A 23,159-nucleotide genomic window follows, 5' to 3' on the forward strand; every position below is an offset into this window, starting at 1 on the left:
AACGGGAAACCCAGGGGCGCCGCTGCCATTCAGGTTGGATAATGCAGACCAATGGTGTACGACCCCGTGTCGCAGAGGCAGTGGCGAGTGTCCGGCGAGATATGCGAAGCCCAGCTCGAATTCCCGCTTGCGCCCTAGAGGCGTGCTGGGAGGCCTTGGGCCAGTGGCGTTCTCTGCTGAATCCACCGCGCAGGATTGCAGTGGCGAAGAGGAGAGCGATGCGGGGCCCCGACGGTCCCCCACTGGGGAGAAAGGCCAGGCAGGAGGTCAAACAAAGGCTCAGAAGGAGGGGGGAGTTGCAGAAGTGGTGTGAGCGCAGGGACAGAGAGTTCTGCGTTTCTGATGACACCTGCCCACACAAAGAAGAAGAGTTGGTTTCTATTCCCCACTTTTCACTGCTTGAAGGAGTCACAAAATGACTGCGGCTGGCATCGAACCTAGGACCTTCTGCATGCCGAGAAGCTGCTCCACCACTGAGCCTCCGCGCCACGCCCCCTCCAAGGCAGCTTGGGAAGAATATACCTCATGGGAAAAGGAGGAGGAGGAGGAGAGGAAGAAAGAGGAGTACGAGTCGGTTTTTATGCCCTGCTTTCACTATCCCTAGTAGCCTCAAAGCAACTTACAAACACCTTCCCTTCCTCTCCTCACAATAGACACCCTGTGACGTAGGTGAAGCTGAGAGAGCTCTGGCAGGACTGCTCTGTGAGAACAGCTCTAAGAGAACTGTGACTAGCCCAGGGTCTCCCAACTGGCTGCATGTGGAGGAGGGAGGAATCAAACAGGCTCTCCAGATCAGAATCCGCTGCTCTTAACCGCTACACCAACTGGCTGAACCGGTTGAACTTCAGCCAGACGGCCTGGAACTTCATCCCTGAGTACTTGAACTTCAGCCAGGTGGCCTGGAAACTTGGCCAGAAACGTAAGCATATTCCCATCTAGTAATTCTCATCGAATCCAGGGACTTGGCTCCGGAGGAAATGCATTTAAGACGGGGAGTTCCTCCACAGTAAATGGTCGTGGCCTCCTTTTGAACTGCTGCGGGGGGGGGGCGGCCCCCCACCTAGAATGGAAGGCGAGTCACAGTCAAAGCGAAAATGCTCTGGCTGACGCCTCCCAGGCGTTTTCTCTGAGGCACACTAAGCGCTGGGAGGGAAGAACATGCCGTTTGGCTGCTCCTCTGACCAAGATCTTCTCCCCCAAGACGGTCTCTGGTTCTTCTCGTTCTCTGCTAGCTTTTTTTTGTCTTGGGCTGGCAAAGTCATTTCTGCCTGTTTTGCATACGGGGGAATTGCAGCTGGCTCCGGGACTTCCAGTGACGTCACGTCCTCGTGGGAATTCATTTCGTTCTTTATTTACCTTATTCACAGTCCGCCTCTCTCACCAGAGCTCCAGGCGGACTGCAAGGTCGCGCGAGGCGAGACATGCGTCGGTAAGGGAACATTCACAAAGCAAGGAAATAGGATTTGAGCTGTAGGACCAACCGGGGGTCTAAAAACAGAACTGAAGCGAAGCGTTGTTAGTGTCAACACGACCCTTTAAAGAGGGTGAGCCCGAAGATCCTGTCGGCTCTCCTACCTGGGCGGGGAAGCTGGGTCGGGTGGCATTCTGAAACCGTCTTTTGGGTTGCTTAAGGCGAAGGCGGGGGAGGGGCCCTCGGCTGTCCCCGTAAACGCCACGTTTGCCCCGTCCAAGAGGGCTATTCTGTCCAAGGAGCTCCGGGCCAGCTCCTCCCGCCCTTCCTTAAGTCCTCACAACAATCCTGCAAGGAAGGCAGGAAGGAAACAGAGCAGCTCACTCAATCCATACATCCGGCTCCTTGGACAGTGGACAGTCGGAAGCGAAGCCCCGCGGAGCTCTTGAGACTCTCTGACCACACAGCCTGCCAGGCCCGACGAAATGGGGGAATTATGTCACTAACCCTGCAATCCTAAACAAGCGTACTCGCATTTACACCCGCTTATTTTGATGGGTTTAGACTGGAGTAACTCTATTTAATATTGATTCGGGTGGGTAGGGGGGGGATCTGAAGCAGCAGAACCAAGTTTGAGTAAAGAAGTTTTATTCGCGATGTAACCTCTCGAGTGTAAGCCCGAAGTGTGTGCGCACACACACACACACACGCACACACGGCAGCTTAGGACTTGTGTTGGTCTTCAAGGTGCCCCCGGGGTGGTTCTGTGTAGGATCCGCTGTTTGCCTGCTAAGCCAGGAGGAGCCCCGGGCTGTGGGGTTTCGGCAGCACCGTTCTCCTACCTGGGCCGGATCCTGTCGGCTGTGGTGCTGTCGGACTAGCCTCTGGGAACGCGCCATGCAAAATCTGACCCTTCTACGAACTCAGGCCCGGTGCCCTGGGCCCTAACCTACCTCGCGGGGTTGTTGTGAGACTAGGGTTCGCCGACCCTGATCTCTTTGAAGGAAGGACGGGACAGAAGGGTGCTAAAGGCATAATGATGACCAGAGATTCCGGCTATTGCTAAACGATGTTTTCCAGGCGATCCACGCATCTGGGGGGAGGGGGGAGCAGGCGCCTGGGTTTGGCGAAGAGTGCTAGGAAGCGAAAGTGAGCTGGCGTTTGGTGACCCTTCCGGGCATAGCCCTGCCTGCCCCCCCCTAGGTGACGTGGCACGGGGGACTTCAGGCGTTCTCCCCTGACGACACATCGCCCCCTCCCTGGGGGAGGAGGGGGCGGGGAGACCAGAAGGGCCTTGCTAAGGGGCTGTGTGAACCTGGCCGGTCGGAGGTGGGTGGTCGAAGCCAGATTCCTCCATGGGGGAAAACGGGCCTAGCTGCAGCCTCCAGGAGGGCCGGGGAGCCTGGACAACCAGCCAGGTGTGTTCCCACAGACGCTTTCCTGGTGACTCAGAGGTCATTCGGCAGAAGAACACGGACCAGGGAAAGTTGCTTTGTACTCGAGACCCCACACCGCAGGAGGGGCCGGGGCAGGATTCCCACCGTCCTCCTCAACGAGGCTGCTTTCCCTGGGGAGGAACTGGAGCCTGGGGGTTGATGACAAGGCACTACTGACTCCCCAATCCGAAGCCTGGGCCGACTGGCCGGAGCAAAAAGGACCCGGGCGGCCGAGGTCTTGGGATCGAGTTCAGCCGGGGACAATGGGAAGTCCAGAGACGGCCCGGAACGGCAACGCCAAGGGCTTGAAAGGCCTTCGGGGGACGGGGAGGGGGCAGGGGGAGGGGCGTCGGGCTCCATCGGGAAGAGCGCCGCTCCAGGGCTTTGGGAGGTGCAACAGCCTTTGAAAGGCAGGCCTGGATCGCTCCGGCTTTCAAGCGCCACTCCTGTTTCCTAGAGGCCATGGGCACGGGGGAGGGCAAGCGATTCTGTTCGATTCTGCACTCCCCCACATGAAACCTTCCCCACGACTGGCTCTCCCAGCCTCACCCACCTCACAGGGTGTCTGTTGTGGGGAGAGGAAAGGTGACTGTAAGCAGCTTTGAGTCTCCTTCGGATAGAAAAAGCGGCATATAAGAAACAACTCTTCTTCTTCTTCTAGGTTTGCAAAGCCAGAAGTGCCCACTGCAACCACGGGCCTGTCTTCCCACAGGGGAGGGAGGAATCCTCCGCCGAGCAAGGCCCGTCCAGACTTAGGGGCTCCGAGGATGGGATTTTTCTTACAAGGAAGGATTCAGTTCAGCCATGCCCTGGAAAGAGGCCTTTGCAGTCTTAGCCAGGGACCTGCTGTGGGTGCGATTGTTGTCTTTGCTGCTGTTGTTATTCTTCCGTGTTTGCAGTCAGATGCTTGAGTGGCAGATGGGGCTCTCTTGGGGGCTCTCTTGGGGGCTCCCTTGGGGGCTGCAGAGGCGTCCTCTCGGGATTCTTGCTGCTCCAGGCGACACTGTCCTCTGGAGCCAAGTGGGTCTTATTTGCTCAATGGCCAGAAGGTCCAGATGTGAGACTCCGCAGCTCCGAGGATTCCCCTTCCTCTCCCAAAGGCGCTCTAACTTGGGTAGGTCTTGGCATGTTCCCTTGTTCTTTCAGGTCCGTTCTGCTGTCTCCAGGGTCTGAAGTGTCAATGATCCAAACCCCAGTTCTCCTTATGTCTACACGCGTTGTGTGTTCCAGGTAGTCCCAAAGAATCACCGTTTCAACATTCTCCATGATCGGTTCAGTTTGTGCTCCTGGTGGCTAACCATAGTTTTGGCTAAGATCCCAGCACGACATAGCTGCATCTTCTTCTTCTTCTTCTTCTTCTTCTTCTTCTTCTTCTTCTTCTTCTTCTTCTTCTTCTTGCCTCAATAAGAGTTCTGGTGAACAGGAAAGTTTAGGCACCGTTTTGGGTCATCAGAAGGTGTCCTATGGATTGGGTTTTGGATTTTTCTGCCAGCAAGACACAGGCAATGTGACCTCATCACCTTATTGCTGTCCTTTTAACCCCAAAGCTCACCTCCAGAGTCAGCCTCCAGTGGAAACAGCCTGCCCTGCCCTATTGCTTTTCATGGATTGCCCCCAAAGATGGAAATTTCTCCAAAAAATACCTTTTCCCCTAGAGACCCTGAAGCGTATATTCCAGGAGGACGTGGCTCCAAGGTGGCGTGGGGGGAAACAGAAAAGAAGGGCCAAAAGACACCGCAAGCGATACTCTGATCCACCTCCCACCCCAGCCCCCTCGGGTCAGGCCGCGATCGGCCTTGCGCGCCTCCGCCTGATACTAGGCAGGCTCCTGCGCTGCTTCCTCTCCTTGGGTTTCGTGCAGTCGCAGCCCACTTCGTTCAACCCATCTAACGTGACAGCGAAACAGGACCCAGCAGCCAGAGTCACGCGGCCCAGCGCCGTGCCTTCCCTAAGAAGAGCGCGCTTTTACGGGGAAGTAAATCCCACTGGAACCAACGGGGTTTGCACCGGAGTAAACGGGCCGGATTCATCGCTCCGAAGACTTCCCTCTGCTGGGACTGGAAAGCCCACCCCAGATGGGCGGCGGCGGAAGGGGGGGGAGCAGACCGGCCCGTCGGCTGAGCAGTCGAGGGGCGCCGTTGGGGCGTCCTGAAGGATCTGACCCGGGGCCCGCGCGGGATCTCCAGGCCGCTGGCTGGCGTCGTTCGTCAGGAAGCAAGTCGAGAGTGGATTTCGGAGCCACACGCTCCATTGCTGCAGCGGGGAGGTGGATGGGGGAGGGGAGCAATAAGAGGCAGGGGGAGGGAAGGAAAGAAGGAGGGGTGCAGCGGTGGTGGGGGGGGCTGCCTTCCTCCTCGACCCCCAAGCGGCAGGAAACGTCAACCACTGAAGGGCCGCCTCGCTGCCTCTGGCTGGCTGGATCTCGTTCCCGCTGGAGAAGGAGCTGCGGCGGCTGGAACAAAGGCCTCCATCCCGCTCCCGCTCGGCGCCGACGACGGCGTAGCCCTCCCCCCGGGGGGGGGGGGAGAAAGGGGCGCACTGCGCAGGCGAGCCCGGCCGCGGCGGCACCGGCGGCACCGGGCTGGGGGGGAGGAGGAGGGGAAGAAAGCCTCCGCCGCCGGTGTGGTCGCTCCTAGCAACCGAGCGGGCCCGAGCACAGCAGGCAAGCGCGCCTCTGGCCGAAGACGGTCCCGGGAAGGCGGCGCTGTTCCGTGGGGTTCCCGGTGGCAACGGCGGTCGAGGGGTGCTGGCTGCGGGGGAGGGGGGAGGAGGAGGCCCTCTCTGCAGCTGGGCAGGCGCACGAAAGAGCCCCAAACCCCCAGCGCCCGCAGACAAAGTCTGGACAACTCCCCCCCCCGCCCACACCCGGGGTAATTATTCCGGATTAACTGCTTCGCATCACCTGCCTTTACACCTCCTACTCCAAGGTCGGGTCGTCCTGATCCCTTAGCCGCATTTTTTGCCAGCACACAAGATAAGTAGTATAACTACTGGGGGGGGGGGGAGGGCGACCTTAAGCATCTTCCGCGCGAATTTTAGGGGAGGGGGAAACGATGGCGGTCCCCTTGACAGCAGGCTCATTCAGGCATTCGGCTCTAACAACGGTCCTGCCAGCTCAGATCATTTAGGCCACAGTCCGGTTTCTAAGAGCAGCCAGGCAGATTTTCTGGGCCACCCACTGGTAAGACCTTCATGCATCCCCGGTTCTCCAAGGTATACTTCTTCTGAACACAGAAGCTCTACCTAGGTGTCCCGGCTAAGGGCCCCAGAAGCTGCTTTCGGCCCTTGGCCGCGCCCCAGCAGTGAATTTTCCTTCTGGGAATCTTAGCCACCCCCACCTCCCCACCTCACCGGACCGACAGGGACAACAGGGAAGCGAAAGGGTGGAGCCCCTTGGAGCGCCCTTCGCGGGGAGAAAGGCGGAGCAAAAAAGGAAATGAATGAACACCGAAGCCGATCGTTGTTTCCAGGAGAATTGCAATTGCGGCCTCTTACTGCTGTCTGGGGCCCATTCTGGGCCCCTTGGGAAAAGGCACTTTCCCTGTGTTTTTGCAGCTGGATTTTCCTGTGCCAAACGCGAGGCTGAGCCTTCCTCTCTCCGAAAGGTGAAGCCTCCCCATCTCTGCATCGCCATCGCTTATCCAGTTGATTTTCTGCCTGACACGAGTCACAGAGTTTCTGTCCAAAAAAAGAGAAGTTTTGCACAAAGGCTGGTCTCCTCGACAGCTGGCGCAGGTGCGGGGGAGGGGGGTGTTAGAGTGTCTGCTGGGACGAGGGAGGAGGGGTTCCCTGGGTGCCCTGCGGCAGGAAGACCAGCGGCTCCGGGTTCGGGCCCCGAGAGCCGCTTCCAGCCGACCCGCTTACCGCTCACAAGACCGTCGCCAGTTTGGGCCTTCCTGGAAGGGAAGGAAGTTCTTTCCGGGGAAAGGAAGTCGTCGAGGGGGTCGCTGCAGGGCCGCCTTCTGCTCAAGCGCCGGGAGCCTTCGGGGCCCTCGACGGAGTCGAGGCTTCTCCCTGCCCAGGGCGAGGGGGCAAGGGCGGCGAAGGGCCAGGCTGCCCGGGCAGGAGGGACGGCCCGCCGCCTCCCCTCTTCCTTCCTCCCACCGCCAGCCGCCCCTCCAAGCCGCGCCTCTTGTCCTCCCGATCCTAAACGAGCAAGTTCAGCGGGAGCTAAAGGGTCCGGGATGCTGGGAGGGCGCCGGCGGCGTCAGCCCAAGAACCGCGCCTTGATGGCCGAGCAGAGTTCCCCGGACGCCAACCCGATTGGTCTCATGCATGAATTGCGGGGAGGGGGGGGGAGGCTCTGGGCCTGGGCCGCGTGCTGTTGTCGGCACTGGTTGCTGCGGGTTTCTCGACACAATTTCCACCAGGTTGTAACCCAGGACTCCACTGACTGGATCCTTGACCTTCGTTAAGCCGGATTTTCTCTATTACCCCGTTCTAAAATCTTAGTTGGGGGAGACTTGCTTGGAGGGCGTACCTACCCTATCTAGCCCGGACAATTTGCCCCAAAAAAGAAAACTCACCCAACCCACCCTCGTCTCCGTGTCCCGAAAGAGGGCGGCGAGGGGTGGGGGGACTCCCTCCCAGGGGGATGGCTCTGCCTGAGGCTTGACCCTCTCCTCCGCCCTCGCAAGCGGGTCTGGTTTGCGCCCAGAGGGCTGTTTGACCCGCAATTCCCTGGCTGCGCCGGCTTGGGTCGCTGAGGGCCAAACTCCGGCTCGACTCTTAAGGCCTCCGTCTTTCCGCCTGGATCTCCGAGGGTCGCTTGAGACCGAGTGGCCGGCGGTCCCGAGAAGAGGCTTGGACGGGGGGGGGGGCAGGCGACTAGCCTGGGCGAAGCTGGGGTAGGGAGAGGGAGTCGTCGGAAGGGGCCGGCGACTGCAGGCACGCCAGACCGGGCGGGCCGGGCCAGGACGTCCCACCCCGGGTTTAGGTGGGGCTCATCTCCGGGACGGGTTCAGCCCCTGCCCTATGGCCGCTCGGCCAGGCCGGGCACCGTTCCTCTCTCGGCGCCCTTCCCTACAGGCGCTGTCGGATCCTCTGCAGAATCCCCCGCCCGGACGCCTTCGCATTTGGCGGCGTGGCCCGCGCAAAGGCGCCCACGAACTGCGCAGGCGCAAGATGGCTTCTCCTTCGCCCAGCGCCGGAACGCCCGCCGCGCCAGAGGGGCCCGCAGGAGGGAGGGAGGGAGGGAGAAGGCGTCCAGCGCCCGGGAAGGGAAGGGAAGGGGAAGGGAAGGAGCTCGCCTGCCGCCAGCGCCGCCAGCCACCCTCCGAGACGCCTCTCCGACCGTCTCTCCCTCTTTCTTGCCTCCCCTCCTTCTTTCTTTCCTTCCTTCTCGCTCGCACTCTCTTTCCTTCCTCTCTTTATGTCCTCCTCTCTCGTTCTCGCTTTCCTCCCTTCCTTTCTCCCCCCTCTCTCTTTTACTTTCTTTCTCGTCCCTTTCTCCTTCCTTCCTTCCCTCTCTCTTTCCTCTTCTTTCATCCTCTCTCTTTCCTCGCTCCCTTCCTCCACTTTCTCTTTCTTTCCCTTCATTCCTTCCCGATCTCTCTTCCTCTATTTCATTCTCTTTCTTTCCCCTCTCCCTTCCTCCTCTCTCTCTTTCTTTTCCTTCCTTCTCTTTCTTTCCTCCTCTCTCCCTCTCTCTTTCCTCCCTACCTGCTTTCTTCTCATCCCTCTTTTTCTTTTTCTTTCTCTCTCTCTTCCTTCCTTCGCTCTCTCCCTTTCATCCTCTATTTCATTCTCCCCCCTCTTCCTCCCTTCTCACTCTCTTTCTTTCTCTCTCCCTCTCTCTTTCCTCCTTTCCTACTTCCTCCTCGCTCTCTCTTTCAATTCCTTCTCTTTCTTGCTTTATTTCCTTTCTTCCTCCACTTTAATTTCTCGCTCTTTCCTTTCTCCCTTTCCCTTTCCCTTTCCTTGTTTCTCTACATTTATTTCTCTTTCCGTGCTTCTTTCTCCCTTTCCTTTCATTCTTTTTATTCCTGTCTCTTTTTTCTTTCTTTCTGTCTTTCCTTCTCTCTCTCTCTCTCTCTCTCTCTTTCGTTCATGCCTTGTCTCCCCCCTTCTCCTTTGCTCGCAGGCGGGTGGGTGGCGAGCCGAAAGAAGCAGGCGGGTGGCCAGCCGGGGCCTCCCTTCCCCACCTTTCTCCCCAGCCCGGTGCGGTTCCGCCGTCGCCCCTTGCTCTCTGGGGCTGTGCGTGTCCGAGGCCCGGCAGCAGCGAAGGCTGCCAGGCCCCGAGGCCTCCGCAGGTAGATTCAAAGCTGCCCGAGCAGAGGAGAGAATCCACCGGGGCCTCGGAACCGCCTGCGTCTCCCTTGTCGTTGTCGAAAAGGAAATGGGCCTGAAGGTACTTTTGGTCTCGCCTCCACGCCAGGGGGCTGCGGATTCGCCGGGGGGGGGGGGGGCGACGACAGCCCAGCAAAGGCAGCCCGCTGGAGCCTCACCACGCTCGGCATCAGGAGCAACCCTGGCCCGGTCGGGAGGAGGGGGGTCACGAACAGGGTCCGGGATGGGGCCTGCTTGGGGGCCCACGAAGGGACGGCAGGAGAGGCCTCCGCGAGACCGGCTCTCCGCCCCAGTGTGCCTGTGCAGAGACGCAGGTGCTTCGGCCGCTCCTTCGGCCAAGAAGGGCCAACGCCGACTCCAGCGGCCGCGCCCACCCCAACCCGGGGCCCCGCCGAGCCGCGCGAGAGAAACCCGCTGCCTTTCGGGCCCTCCAGAGATGGACCCCCTGAAGCCCCAGCCCGGGGGCGGCGGAGCTCGAGCAGCCGCAAGCCCAGCCGCCTTTCCTGCTGCCGTCCTCCCAGCTCTTCCTCCCGGCGCGACCCCTCCCCGCCTCTCCGGACCGGGCCTCGGGGCAAGGGGCCAAGGTGCTCCCATTTCACAGGTGCAGCCGCCGCGGAGGACCTCGGGGTGGGCCCCCGCAGTCCAGAAGCGCTCCGTTCCCTTCATGCGCCTGCGGGATGGTCTTTGGGGAAGCCTCCCCCCATATCCCCCCGCCGATCTCCAATGCGGGCCGACCCTGTGCACCCGGTCAAAGAAATGCTCGTGATCCCGGCGGAGCCTTCCTGGCTCTCCGCTTCCTAAATATAGCGCTTGACTTGACAGCCACCCCCGCCCTTCCACGCCGAGATTTGCAGGGAGCCGAGCCGGCGCTCCCTCGGCCCGGGAGAACAATGGACGGCGCCACAACCCCCCCCCCCCAACCACTCGCGCACCTCCGCGCCCCCCACCCCCGGGATGCCCCAGGTCGGTTTCCGCGGGAGAGGCCGCAGCAGGCAGGCCGTTGCGCGGGACTTCTTGACTGCCTTCCTGGTTTTCAAAAACACCCCGAGGCTGAAAGGGGTTTGCCATTAGATCAAATGGGCCCAAGTTTAGACTTTCCTCACCGAGGCAGAGGCATCATCTCAAGAAGAAGAAGAATGGAAGGCTTTCAGGGGGAAGCCTACCGTGCAATCCTGAAGGAACCCCAAAGGAACCTACCGCGCAATCCTGAACGGAGTTGCACGCGTCTAAATCCCTTGCTGTCCACGGGCTGCTGTCCACTGTGCTCCCTAGGGCCAGCACATTCTTCTTGGGACCGCGTCGTGAAGCTCATGGGCACCTTCAGAGGTGCCAGAGCATCCGTGCCCTGCCGGTCCAGCGGAAGCGCTTCTTGGCCGCCTCTCCCTAACGCAGAGGCGGCTCACAACAGGACCCGCACCGCGATCCACCCACATCTACAAAGAGAGCAGCATCTCTAGTTCTCCAGAGAGGGTTTGTCTCGCTTCGGGGCGGCCCCATTGGGGGGAGCGAGGAGGGAACCGTCCGAAGAGGCTTAAAGAGCCGGTCGGAAGACACTCCGAGGCTGCGATCCGGCTCCTTCAAAAGGAAGCAAATCATTCGGAGGCATGAGGCTCCCCCCCCCCCCCAGCAGCTATCGCCAACTGGCCGGATTTTCACGGATGGGTTATAAATACCAATATTAGCTCAGTTTTAAACCGCTGCGTTTGGCAGAATTGAACTGGATCCAAAACAAACAAGCTTGGAGTTTGATTTATCTGCGCTCCTGACTTTGGGGTTCAATGTAGGCCTTTGTGTGAATTATTTCATATTTTTTGAGGAGAAGGAAAACTGCCAAGATACACAGTTTGGTCACATATATAAGTTATCTTCACCGATTTCCGCTCATTTAAAAATAGCCCATTGAGGACTCTCCCTCCCCACCCCCCAATAATCCAAACCAGGGGGAAGGGTCTTATTTATTACAACACGACAGGATGAAATCCTTTCACGGTTAGGGAGATGGAGCTTGGCACAGAAACTTTAGACAATCTCGAAAATATACAGCCCATTCTTAAGTAAAAATTAATTTATAGGACATCCTTATATAGTGTTTACAATCAGAAGCTCGGAAGTTGCTCTGATATATTGAAGAAACCCCCCTTCCTGTAGGCTTTGTTTGCTGTTTTTTAAACAAAGAAAGAAGCTATTTTTCTTGGTTCTTTTGCGAACGATAAATCACAATGAGTGGAGCTGCTCTGAAAAAACTAGAGGCCTGCTTGTGTGCTCGGTGGGGCCGGGCAGCAGCGCTCTGAACCTTGCATATAAAGCTCGTTCAGCCACTCGATGACCCACCCTGCCCGTAGCCCTGATTCCTCGCACGCAGATCACAGCTGATTCCCGCCCGCCGCCCGGCTCCTTGGAAGGAAGGCTTTGGGCTTTGGGCGCTTTCCAAAGGAGGGCCCCAAGAACGGCAACCAGCCCGGTTCCCAGTCACTTCCCGCTTGCATGGGGGCTTCCGAAGCAGAAATGCCACCGCTGAAACACCCAGGAGACCCCCTCCCCCTCCCAAGGTTTCCTACCACCGCAGTGAGTCGCAAGCAACGGGGCGTATGCAAAAAGTAATGATTTAATGACCGTAAGCGAGACAAAGCAATAGAATTTGTGCTTCTTTTTTGCAGACTGGAGACAACAAAACGCTCGGCTACAAGTTCCCCGTACAAACATGAAACGAGAGTCAAATAGGAGATCCTCACGAAACGCTGAACGGATGGGTGAAAAAAACACACACGCACGCACACCATGTTCGACCAAAGCAAAGCACAAACTGAAAAATGTTTCTTTTTTTTCGGGGGGGGGGACAACGTTAATTTTTTAAAATGTTTTTTTTTCCTTTGTTCCAACCCCACCATCTTCGGAAGCCTCCCTGTGGCTGCGTTTCCCGCAGCTGATCGGAGCTCTCCAAGTACCTGTTGATCTGTAACTGTGAGTTAGTACTGTACCATATACATACATATACGTATACGCGCGTGTATGTGTATATATGTATATATATATATAAACAAATTTAGATTAAAAGCCTCCATCCAGCGGCTTCGCTGATTCCTTAAGGAAGAAAAGGGTGAATGGATGAGATTCCCACACGTTTTATGGCTTCTGGCATGGTTTTTTTTCCTGTGCTTTCTTCCCCGTTTGTCTTTCTTTCTTTTTTTAATTACAAAAGGAAAACCGCGCGCGCACAAACCCGTCGTCGTCGTCACACCAAAGAACAAAGCGAGCGGGAGCAGTTCGGGGCCCTCCAACGCGGCCGCTTCCCGCTTGCCCCCTCCTCCCCCCACCTCCCCCGCTGCATCATTAAAACAATTCATCACATTGTGTTAAAATCAAAGAAGAAGAAGAAGGTACGACGTGGAACGAGACAAAGCCGGTAAAAAGAAAAAAAAAAGAGAGAAAAGGCCATTCCCCCCCCCTCAGCCGTTGGAGACCGCCGACTGCTTCCGGGTTAGGGCCAGCCTGGCGTGCCCTCCGACCCGGGCGGCCTTCCGGAGCGGGCCGAGCGCAGAGCCTCGTGGCCCTCTTCATCAGTCTGTCCTCCGGCTCGGCCCAGGGTCCCGGCCAGGAAGGGTCCCGGCGCCCCGCTCGCTCTCGCCCGACTGTCGGGCCGCGGGAAGGGCGGCCTCGTGGGCCCTGCAACTACCGGAAAGCCAGGGCGGGAAAGCCAGGCGGCCAAGCAGCAGCCAGGCAGGGGTCTTCTTCACAGTGGCGTGGCTCCCAGGATACGGTGCACACTTCCAGGCAGATGCTTTCCGGGATTGATGATTTAAGAGAGAGAGACAGGGAAAAAAATATATGTGTATATGTGTATATATATCTCCACTTGCTTTCTGCAAAAAAAAAAAAAAAAAAAAAATCCACACTCGCTTCCGGAAACACGGTAGTCACGATCAGCAATCCAAGAGGAGGTCGGAGTGAATCCGGATTAGCAAAACTGTATCCCAGATCTCGATAGGCATCCATTCCTGCGGGCTCCCGCGTCCCGAAGACAAGAGCGCCGGGGAGAGAAAGGAAGGCCTCGTCCTGTCCGGCTTGTTTCAGGGCGCTAGTCCTTAAGAAGCAACAGGTTGCCGTCCAAAACGCCCCCTCGTCTCTGTCCCCTCCGCCCGTGGAAGGGGCGCCCCCGCGGAGGGAGGGAGGGGGGTGGGGGAAGGCGGGCGAGTCGCGGCCTCGTCGAGGAAGCTGCGGGGCCTGGGCGGGAGGGGGCGGAGGGAGCCGGGCGGCGAGAGGCGCGCTCCGAGGTCCGCGGCGGCGCTGCTGCTGCTGCTGCCTGGCGTCCGGGCGGCCCGGCTCAGCCGGAGGAGGTGGCCGAGGAGCCGTTGAGGGAGGCTTTCCGGGCTCTGCTGGGGAAGGAGGCGGGGTGGCTGGGCCCGGGGCCGCCGCCAGTGCCGTTCATGGTGCTGGGAGATGTGCGGGAACTGCGGGTGCGGCGCCTGCACCGAGGCGGCCGGGCCAAGCAGACACGAGGAGGTGGACGGGGCGCCCCGGCCGGGCTGCTGGCCTTGTCGCTCCCAGAGTCACTTTCCAGCTCCCCGCTGTTCGTGAAGCCCTCGCGCGGGTGGCCGCCCATCTTCATCCGCTTGCACGTCGGCCGGACCCGGGTACTTCAAAGGGAGGGGGCCGTTCTACCGGAGGAAGCAAAGGAGAGGCCGGGTCAGCGCCGCTCCGGCCAGCACCCCCTTCCCCTCCCCGCCCCTCCCCCCCACAAGTGCCTACTTACCCTTCTCCACGTGTAGATGTAGGCAATATCCATTAAGGTGTAGTAGTCCTTCAGCGGCTCCTCTTCATACATAACATCGATCTAGGAAAGAAAGCAATGGGATCACCCCACTGGGATCACCCTCACCCCTGCCCCAGAAGACTTTGTGCTTTAATCCCATCTGTTTCTCCCTAGGGCCAGCCCAAACCATTCCTCTGGGAAGTGGGGCTAGATGGTGGGAATGGATGTGTCCCCATACCCAAGGCCTTGAATGGGCGGTGGGCCGGCTGGTAATAAAACTACCCTGTGTCTTTTGCTATTATTTCAGGGTGGTTCTTGCTTTCCACAAAGCAGCAGCCAAAGGCACAATCATGAGGAAGGCTTCACACAATTCACCCATATGTCTAAAGTGACATTGGCTACCATCTCCATCAGCAGGGCAAAAGATCTGACAAGACAGACCTAAGCAAATTTGATGCTATCTGATCCTCCCAGCTTCTGCAAATAAATGCCTGCTTTGACCCAGGAATGTTTAAAAGGAGGGGGGGGCTGAAGCAATATTGATTAAACAAGCAGCATGCTAAGAATATTCAATAACATACAAACTGAAGCATATCCCTTAAATAGACAAGATCCAATATTTTTAAGTGTTTTATTTAGCAGTCCACAGTCATATGGAAGCATCATTAGAACTTTGTTGTGTTTCCCTCCCACCCCCCCTTTTGAAGGAAAAGTACCTGGAAAGTATTGGGTATGTCCATCTTACTCCGGAGAAACTTCCTCAGATGCATCACGGTCATTGCTGCTGGACAGCGGAGATACCTTTTGTCGTTCACCTAGGAAAGCAATCTAATTAGCACAGCACAAAGGCAATTGTAAACTGGTTTTTATCTTTATGCTAACAGCTGAACCAAAAGAGCCAAATGGAGGTGCAGAAGGTTAACTATTAGAAGAAAAATATTAGTTATTACTTGCTGTTTCATCATGTCCAAATTCCTGTATAATTTTTTAAAAATAAAGTAAAAACTGAAAGAAAAAGCCCTTAATGTCCAAAGGGCCTGCATCTTTCCTCAAACCTCTTTTGATATTAGTTGCCAAGAACGTACAATAAATCTCTGCACTCTGCTAGTCTTCACAAGATTTTTTGAAAACAAATTAATGTCGCTAACCCACCTAAACAACCTCCTTTTCCAAGGAAGAGGTCTTAGTCTAAAGAAAAATGAAATTTGCTTACCTCCTCTTTGGACTTCTCTTTCTCTTTAGTTCCTTTGCGCTCCACCCTGGGAAAACAAATTGATAGCAGGAGAACCCTGTTAAACCATAGCTAAGAGTCGGACATATGCAAAGGAGGAGTGAAACAATCACTTCTAAAACTTGCCTATTGTGGTCGAAGAACTCTATGGATAAGCTTATTATCTCATCATCTGTTATGATTCGTTTGTCTTCATCGGCAACTTCTCCCCTGTCTTCATTGGAGCCGTTGGCAGCTGCAGAGAAATGTCCACTTATTTATATTGGGCAAGTCAGATCAGGAAGAAGGAGGAACAAACCTCAGAAACTTTGGGGGGGGGGGGAGAGATGATTTCGACAAATACCCTGAGGTTCTCTCAAAGGTTTAAGTGAATTGTGCTCTATACTAGCAGCAAATTGTTACACGGTTTTTATATGGGAGAAAGGAAGCCGTTATCAATCTTAGCTTTTATACAATAGGGCAGTTTTATCTCTGTAAAAAACAAATAAATGGAAATATTTTTTTACCATCAGCAGATGGATGAGCGGCGTAGAAGTCTCTCCTTCTTTTCATTTCATCTGAGTGAGAATACATAATGGCCACTTAGATCACAGTTCTACGTTTACAGCTTGTGATTGTCCGTAGCACTGAACGGCATACTTACTTTTGAAAAGGCCCGGTACTAACTTGTACACGATGTCTTGGAGAGTTTTATCCGACCTGAAACATAAAATGCCAAGACACCAAGACTTAGAAAACGCTCAGCCCCAAAGGTGCCCCTCAAACTTGCCCAAAACCTGCTTTGACAAGGGCTCAAATCAGCAGTCAGAACTTATTAAACTTGCTACAGTCGTGACACAATGTTTGCACCAGTTCTTGATCTGACTGCATCAATAATTCTCCATTGACCAATAATCTTACCCCTCCCCGTATCTCTTAATGTATAGAACTAATTCGAATCCAGCAGCACCTTGAAGACCAACAAGTTTTACTCTAGGTATCAGCCTTCGTGGGCATGCGAAATTCTCCAGATACATTGAAAAGTCCATACATATAGGTAGAGGGTAAGCAGTAAATTAGCATGCAGCATATTGAAGTTGTTTGACAGATGCAAGGACCAAACGGGAATAATAAACTTAGTTTATATAGTCACCATTTGAAGAGAAGAGCTTAAGAGTTGAGGGTTTGTACTTTTTACTACCCAAAGGAGTCTCCAAGCAGCTTGCAATTACTTACCCTTCCTCTAAACTGGGGGAGGGGAGGGACACATATGGACTGGCAACTTCCATTTCACTGTACCTGAAGAAGTGAGCCTACACATGAAGGCTTAGACCTTAAATAAAACTATGCTGCTCTTAAAGCTGTCGCTGGACTCAAACTTTATTCTGCTGCTTCAGATCAACATGGCTACCCAACTGAATCTATCTTCCTATAACTAACAAAGGAAAGTCACTGCACGGATTAAGCAAAAGAGGAGGAGATCTGCAGATAATGCATATTTTGCCTGTTTTCCTTAACATGGTATGTCCATAAAGTACTTTATATTTCTCTATGGCAAATTTAGATAGGAAATAATATCGCAATTGTAACAAATAAAACTGATATGCCTTTAAGACTTAACAAATATCCCAAAACGTTTTCCTGAGTCAGGGATCACTTTGTCAGAAGTTGCTGTTAATTAGGTTCAGTTGCAGCAGAAAACTCAGGGAAGTTACTAGTGGGATAAATTTTGTCTGCCTTTCAAAGCCAAAAGAGCAAAGAAGAGTCCGCTAGAAAACCACAAAAGGTACTTAAAGGAAGAAGGAAAAAAGGGAGAGGGGAAGCAACTATCCTTAACCAAATCAATCTCTGCGAGGCCAACAGTCCACTGTGCAGTAAAGTATAACAGTTCAGAGACTCATTTTGACATCTCCAGAACTGTCCCTGGCCATTTTAAGAAGTTACTCCTTTGAAGCTTATGAAAGCGACACAAAAACCAACCCCAGGAAGGGGCAACCAGCACTGGTCCTGCGGGCTCAGGGGCCTCCCCCTGTCCAACAGCCTCTGGAGACACCAACGGGGCAAATCCCCTTCCCGCCCCTCCCCCTCGACCCAGCCTCCCGGCCTACCTGATGTTCAGAAGCGGCCTGGTTTTGTGCACTTGAACATCACAAATGGGACAATACTTGCTGGTCTCCAGGTAGTGGACGATGCACGTCTTGCAGACTGCGAAGGCGAGAGAAAGGAAAAATCGCCAGGGGTCTCCCCGGAACAGCCGACTCTTCCTCCAGCCAGAGCCGGTTTGGGCTCAGCCCCAGCGCTGGAAGGAAGACGCCCCGTCTGGCGACCACCCTCCTCCCCCGCCCAAGCCGAGGGCGCCCGAGGGGGGACTCACAGGAGTGCAGGCACTCGATGATGGTGGTGGCGTCGATGAAGTAGCCTCCGCAGATGACGCACATGAGGTGGGGGTTCAGCTCGGTGATTTTGATGCGGGTGGTGCGATGCATGGTGCTGCCCGGCCCGGCGGCTCTGCAAGACAAACAAGGCGGGGCGTTGAGAGGGGGCGGGTCCGGGGCGCACCCTCCCCCCTCCGCAGCTCCCTTCCCGCCTTCTCAAAAGCCCCCCCCCCCGACAAAAATGAAGAAGCACGGAAACCCGAAGGGGCGGGGGCCGGCCGCCGAAAGTGGAGCTCGCTATCCGGATCCCCCCAGCCAGCCCAAGCCTGGCCGGGGCCGCTGTTGCCTCCTGCTTCCCCCCTCCGCCCCCTCTGCGCAGCGGGGCTTCGGGCTCCGGCGGCGTCCGACAAAGGGGAGGCGGAGAGCGGGGGCGAAGGAGGGCTGGATCCCGGGCATTTCCGGAGAGGGGAGACGCGGGAGGAGGAGGAGGAGGAGGAGGAGGGAAGGCGCCGGAGCGGGAGAGAGAGAGAGAGGACGGGCGGGCGGGCGGGCGGGCTGCCTGGCTGGATTTGGGGCCCGCACCTCGGGCCGGAGGCCGTCGGAGGAGGCCCGGTCGCGGCGGCAACGCTGGGGCTGCTCGGAGGCCACCGGGCTCGGGACGAGGCGCCTTCGGAACCGTTCTCTCCCGGGGGTTGCTATAGCAACTCCCACTTACCCTTGGCATCCTGCCACCGCCCGGAGCGCGCGCGGAGGGGGGGAGGGCGGCAGGCGGGGAGGCAGCCCGGGCGGGGGGGGGGGAGGCAGGGGGGCTGCAGGCGCGGCAGCGGCGCAGGGAAGAGGGGCTTTCCCTCCCCTCCCTCGCAATCCGGCGGGCGAGCCAGCGTTGGGGTCTGCGCCAGCCGCCCAGCCAGAGGCTCCTCCCGAACCTCCTCTCGGCCATTGCGGATCCTCTCGGGGGCCTCCTCCACGTCGACTCGGGGCAAGGAGCCGCGCAGCCCGCGCCCTCCCCTCCCGCCTCCCCGCTCCGCTCCTCCCTGCAGCTCGCTGGGCCCCCAGAGCGGCGTCCGGGGCCGGGCCGGGCGAGGCGGGGGCCCTGGAGGCGCGGGCAGGAAAGGGCTGGTGGGGCCGGGAAGGGGAGCGGGCCTGGCCAGCGCCTTTGGGCCAGACTCAGCCTCAGCAGCCTCTCTGCCCCGGCACAGGTCCCGCGGCCCGGTCTCCGCAGATGCCCCGGGCTTCCTTCCCTCCCTCCCTCCCTCCAAGGTCCTGACCCCGGGCCACAGTGGCCCAGCCAGGGCAGAGGCGGCCCGCAGCTCCCCCTGGGCCGACCATGTCCGCCACCCCGGGGAAAGGCTTGCGGCGGGGCGGGGCGGGGCAGAGGCCGGCCGGCTTGACCCGAGAGCGGCGGGGCTCACCACGCAAAGGCTCTGCTTCCCACCTCTGCCTCCAGCCCGGGAGGCGGCCGCCCTTCGCCTCTCCCCTCGAGCCCACAGCCAAGCCTGCCAGACCCCCCAGCTGGGAAACCGGCGGCGGCGGAGCTCGTGGGAACGGGGCCTGCTCCGGCTCCGAGGGTCGGAGGCGGTCGCAGCGCCAGCCTTGGAGACCCTGGACGTTTAGGGGGGGGCGGTGCCGTCTCCCCCGAAGGTAAAAGAAGACTCCGACCCGCGGCGGGTCACGGTCCCCGAACCTGGTCTCTGCCGAACTAGCTCTTTGGAAGCCAGTTCTGTATTGGCCTGTCCGGGCCGCCTCTGGAATACGGCGCGATCCAAAGCACAAGCGCCGTCTCCCCTGAAAGACACGCGCGTCTCCGTTCACACGCAGCACGTCTCTGCCAGCACAACTAAGACCCGGCGGCCTAGGAGTCGAGGCTGTCCCCCCCCCCGCGGAGTCGCTAAGGTGTGCGCGCCCACCGGCAAGACGCGCCGACCTTTACCCCGGGGCCACCGATCTCATTCCTGGCCTAGCCTTGAAAGTGGGGCGGCCTAGCCCGCGAGACCAACCGGAGGAGGCCTCGGTCGGGGGGAGGGGTCAGGCAGCCCCAGGAACGAACCCGAAACGGACCTGGCCAGGCCGTCGAGCCTTTCCTAACAGCAAGGCCACAGGCCTGGCGCCTCCCGCCGGGCCAGAAGAGGGGAAGGGGGCCGGTCGACAAAGAAGGGGGTGAAGGCTGCTCGTGAGGTTGGGGTGGGGGAGGCTTTGAAATCAGCGCCCACCCAAGGGGTGAAGAAGTTCCCCCTCTATCCTGCCCGGGCTGCCGAAGTGAGAGAGCCCCAGTCCTCCTTGCCGACCTACTCCAGGCAGACCAGGGGATCCGCTAGCTGGCCTCCCAGAGGCCACCGGCTCCTTGGACGCACGGGAAACTCCAGCCCCACGACAATAACACGAGCAGCAGCAGCAGCAGCAACCCCCACCCCCGAATCCGTCTCTTCTGGAAGTCAAGGCTGGGCAAACACAGCAGCCTACCCGATCCCCGAGATCCCTCTGGCCCTGGGAGAGGAGAGAGAGAGGCCCTGGGTGGTCGCCCCCGCCCCCCCCCGGAAACCCCAAACGGCCCCGGAGCTCAAGAAGATCAAGTTTTCCTAAGTTCCCCGAGCGGATGCCGGCTCCAACCGCGGCAGCGAAGGGGAAGCGACCTGGGAGGAGGGGAGAGGGCTCGCTCTCCTTCGGCAGACCGACGACCTGAATCCGACCACGGGACGCTCAAGCCAAGAGGCTCCCGTCAAGGGCCAGGCTGCCCCACGAGCGAGAAAGCCCCTCCCGGCGCCCGGCCCCCTCGCCTTCCCGGCCCCCTCCCCATCCGAGCCGCCCCCAAACACTGACAGCAGGTCCCGCAACTTCCATCCCCGCAGCAGCTGCATCCAGACGACCGCCGGCCCGGCCGCGGCACATGGCAAAGGCTTCCAGGGTCTCCCTGCAGGGAAGGGGAATTCTCCCCCCCCCCCGCGCGCCAGTTATCCGCCGCCCCCCCCCCGCAACTCCGCGCTGCCCTTTCTTGCCCGAAGGCAAACAAGTTCCGCACTGATAAAAGCAAACGAAAAAGGGACTCGCTGAAAGCGGAGTGAGACCCGCCATCTTACCAGCCTGTCCGTTTCGACGCCAGCGTCGCCCCAACTTAAGTTCCTGCCCTCCCCCGAAGAGCCCGTCCCGACCCGCCGAGCCCCCCCGCGCAATCGCCGCCCCCCGGCGGACCCGTCTCTATAAAATGGGCGCGCTCCCGCCCTTGGTCGCCCCCCCAGATTCGTTTCAGGAGAGGCCCCGGCCATCGGGCGACCCAGGCGGCTCCCGATCCCCCTGGCCGGCCCCGTTCCCTCCGACGCTGCGCCTCAACAAAGCCCGCCGAGCGGGAGCCGTCGGAAGGGCCGCCAAGGGGGCACCCCCGCCTCGCGAGCCACGGGCCCAGAACCGGGTTCCGAGCCCCCGGCGGGCAGGAAGGACCCGGAGCGGGCCGGGGGGGGGGGAGGAGGTGGCAAGCCAGAGGCAGCGGCCGGGCGGCTCTCGCGGCTGCCGTCGCCGGGGCTGCCTTGACGGCGGCGTGGCTCGGCCCGAGGGCGGGGGAGGGGGCGGCCAGGTTGTCAGCGCTGCCCCCTCCCCTCCCCCTCCCCCTCCCGCCCGCGGTCCCCTCCGCCGGATCCCCCCGAAGCGCCTGCCCGCCCCCCCCAGCCGCCCGCCCCCTCCCTCCCTCCCTCCGCCGGCCCGGCCCGGGGCCCCCGCGGGAGACGTACCCGGGAGACGCAGGAGGCGGCGGGCGCCGCGCGGAGCGGAGCGGCCGGGAAAGACAATGAAAGTTAAAAGTCGTTCAGCAGAAAATGAATGCGAGCCAAGCGGCCATCTTGAAATGAACTGCAGACGCTGTCAGTTGCGACGAGCCGCTCGCCCGCCCGCCGCCGCCGCCCCCGCCGCCCCGCCCCCGCCGCGCTGGGCTCCGGCTCCCCCCCCGCCGCCCCGGGAGCCCCCCCGCCCCCGCCCCCCGCCCCGCTCACGAGCCCCCCGAGCCCATTGTCTGGCGGCGGCGGCTGCGCTCGGGCGCTCCCCGGGCGGCGGGGCTGGCCAGGCTCGGGCTCGGGCTCCGGCTCGGGCTCTCCTCGGGGCGGCAGCAGCGGCGGCGGCGGCGGCAGCGGGGCTTTGTCTGGGGCTTCCCCCGGTGGGCGCGGCGCGGGCAGGCAGGGCAGCCCCGGGCCGTGGGCATCGCACGCTCGGCGGGGCGGGCGGGCGGGGAGGCGGGGAGGGGGCGCGGGCGCGGCGAGGCTGGAGGCGCCCGCTGGAAACTGACACCGTCCCCAAAATGGCTCGGAGTTCGCCCGCCCCGCCAGCGTCACGTGGGCCGCGCCTGCCTTAAGGGCGGCCGGGGAATTCGCCGCGGAGCCCGAGCCGGAGCCCGCCCCCCCGCCCGCCCCGCCCTCCCCCGCCCCCCCCCCCCGCCCGCTCTCCCGCGCCCAGCCCCCGCCTTGCCTCCACGCCGCCGCCGCCGCCGCCGCCCGCTCTGCCTGCCTGCCTGCCTCGCTCGCTCGCTCGCTCGCTCCTTGGCGCGCGCGCACACACACTCACTCACTCGCTCACACACACACACACACGTCCCCTCCCCTCCCCTCCCCCGAAGGCACACACCCACCCCGCGCGGCAGGCGCTCCCCCCGCCTTCCCCCGGCTTGGGCACAGAGCCCTCCCTCTGCGCGGCCGTCCAAACCCCGGACCCCCCCCGGTCCCCTTGGCGGCGGCCCCGATCCGCAGCCCTTCTCCCTTCTCCGTCCGGAGCCTCCGGCCAGGCCCGCCTGCCGCCCCCCGTTGCTCCGCTGCCGGGCTCCCCTCACACGTCCATGGCTCGGCCTCCCCGTCCGGCGCACCTCCGGCCCCGCCGCATTCCTCCTCCGGCCGGCGTCTCCCTCGGCTCCCGCGGCCCCGGCGGCGCCTGGCTGGGAAGGAAGGAGCGGCAGGGACGTCGGACCCCTCCCCGGAGGCCCCGAGCCCCCCCCCCTCCCGCCTCCACCCGTCCCCTCCCCCTCTCTGCCGCCCCCCCTCCCCGCCCGGCCGTCGTCCTCTGGCTGGCCCGCCGCTGGCGTTCGCTGCCGCCGAGAGAGGCGCCGGCCGTCTCCCCTCCTTGCCCCGGGTCTCCCCGGCTCCACACGCCTTCTCACGTCCGGCGGCACACGCGTCCCTGGCACTCGCGGTCCCTGCCAGAAGCCGGAGCCGTGTTGCCGGCAGGAGCTCACCGGGCCGACGGCTTCGAAGGGGCTGCCGAGGACGCCGGGCTGTCGCTGCGGCCCCACCGGCCGCCCCTTCGAGCACTGCGCGCGCGGGGTTAGGGGGATCGCACCCAGCCACGGCCGGGCGACGGAGCCTCCCCGCCGGAGGGGGCCGGGGCCTTTTCCGCAGGGGCGCCCTCCTCTCCCGGCCTTTCCCTTCGCGCCCCGAACGGCCCGGGGGTTCTCGCCTTGAATGCCGCCCGCCCGCTCAGCCGGGACACCCGCGGGCTCCGGCGTCGGCGGCTTCTCTCCGTCCCGGGGCACTTTCTGTCTGCTCCGGGATGCCTTTGGGGTGGATTTATGCCGCGTAATCGAAGGAGCGTCGAGGGCGGGCAGCCACCGAGTGCTCGACGTTGCCCACGGACGCTCCATGGAAGTGAATGGGTCGGGCTGGCCAACGGGACATTGTGTGCACCGTCTAGGCATGCCCTTTCTGAACAGAGAAGGACCTAA

General features: G+C 60.1%; 1 protein-coding gene across 1 annotated transcript; it reads right to left on the minus strand.

Annotated features, from left to right (window-relative positions):
* Positions 1 to 11,720: 11,720 nt before the first annotated feature.
* On the minus strand, positions 11,721 to 22,001 carry BMI1 (BMI1 proto-oncogene, polycomb ring finger). Its single transcript, XM_077304570.1, is given in 13 exon segments — positions 11,721 to 13,567; positions 13,569 to 13,645; positions 13,648 to 13,765; positions 13,767 to 13,790; positions 13,886 to 13,966; positions 14,602 to 14,700; positions 15,099 to 15,144; positions 15,243 to 15,351; positions 15,623 to 15,673; positions 15,760 to 15,815; positions 17,204 to 17,300; positions 17,470 to 17,603; positions 21,917 to 22,001. Coding segments are annotated over 12 exon segments (981 nt in total). The 5' UTR covers positions 17,582 to 17,603; positions 21,917 to 22,001; the 3' UTR covers positions 11,721 to 13,456.
* Between the last annotated feature and the right edge of the window lie 1,158 nt (positions 22,002 to 23,159).

The sequence above is a fragment of the Paroedura picta genome, chromosome 11 (genome assembly GCF_049243985.1).
Source record: "Paroedura picta isolate Pp20150507F chromosome 11, Ppicta_v3.0, whole genome shotgun sequence".
Classification (NCBI taxonomy): Eukaryota; Metazoa; Chordata; class Lepidosauria; order Squamata; family Gekkonidae; genus Paroedura; species Paroedura picta.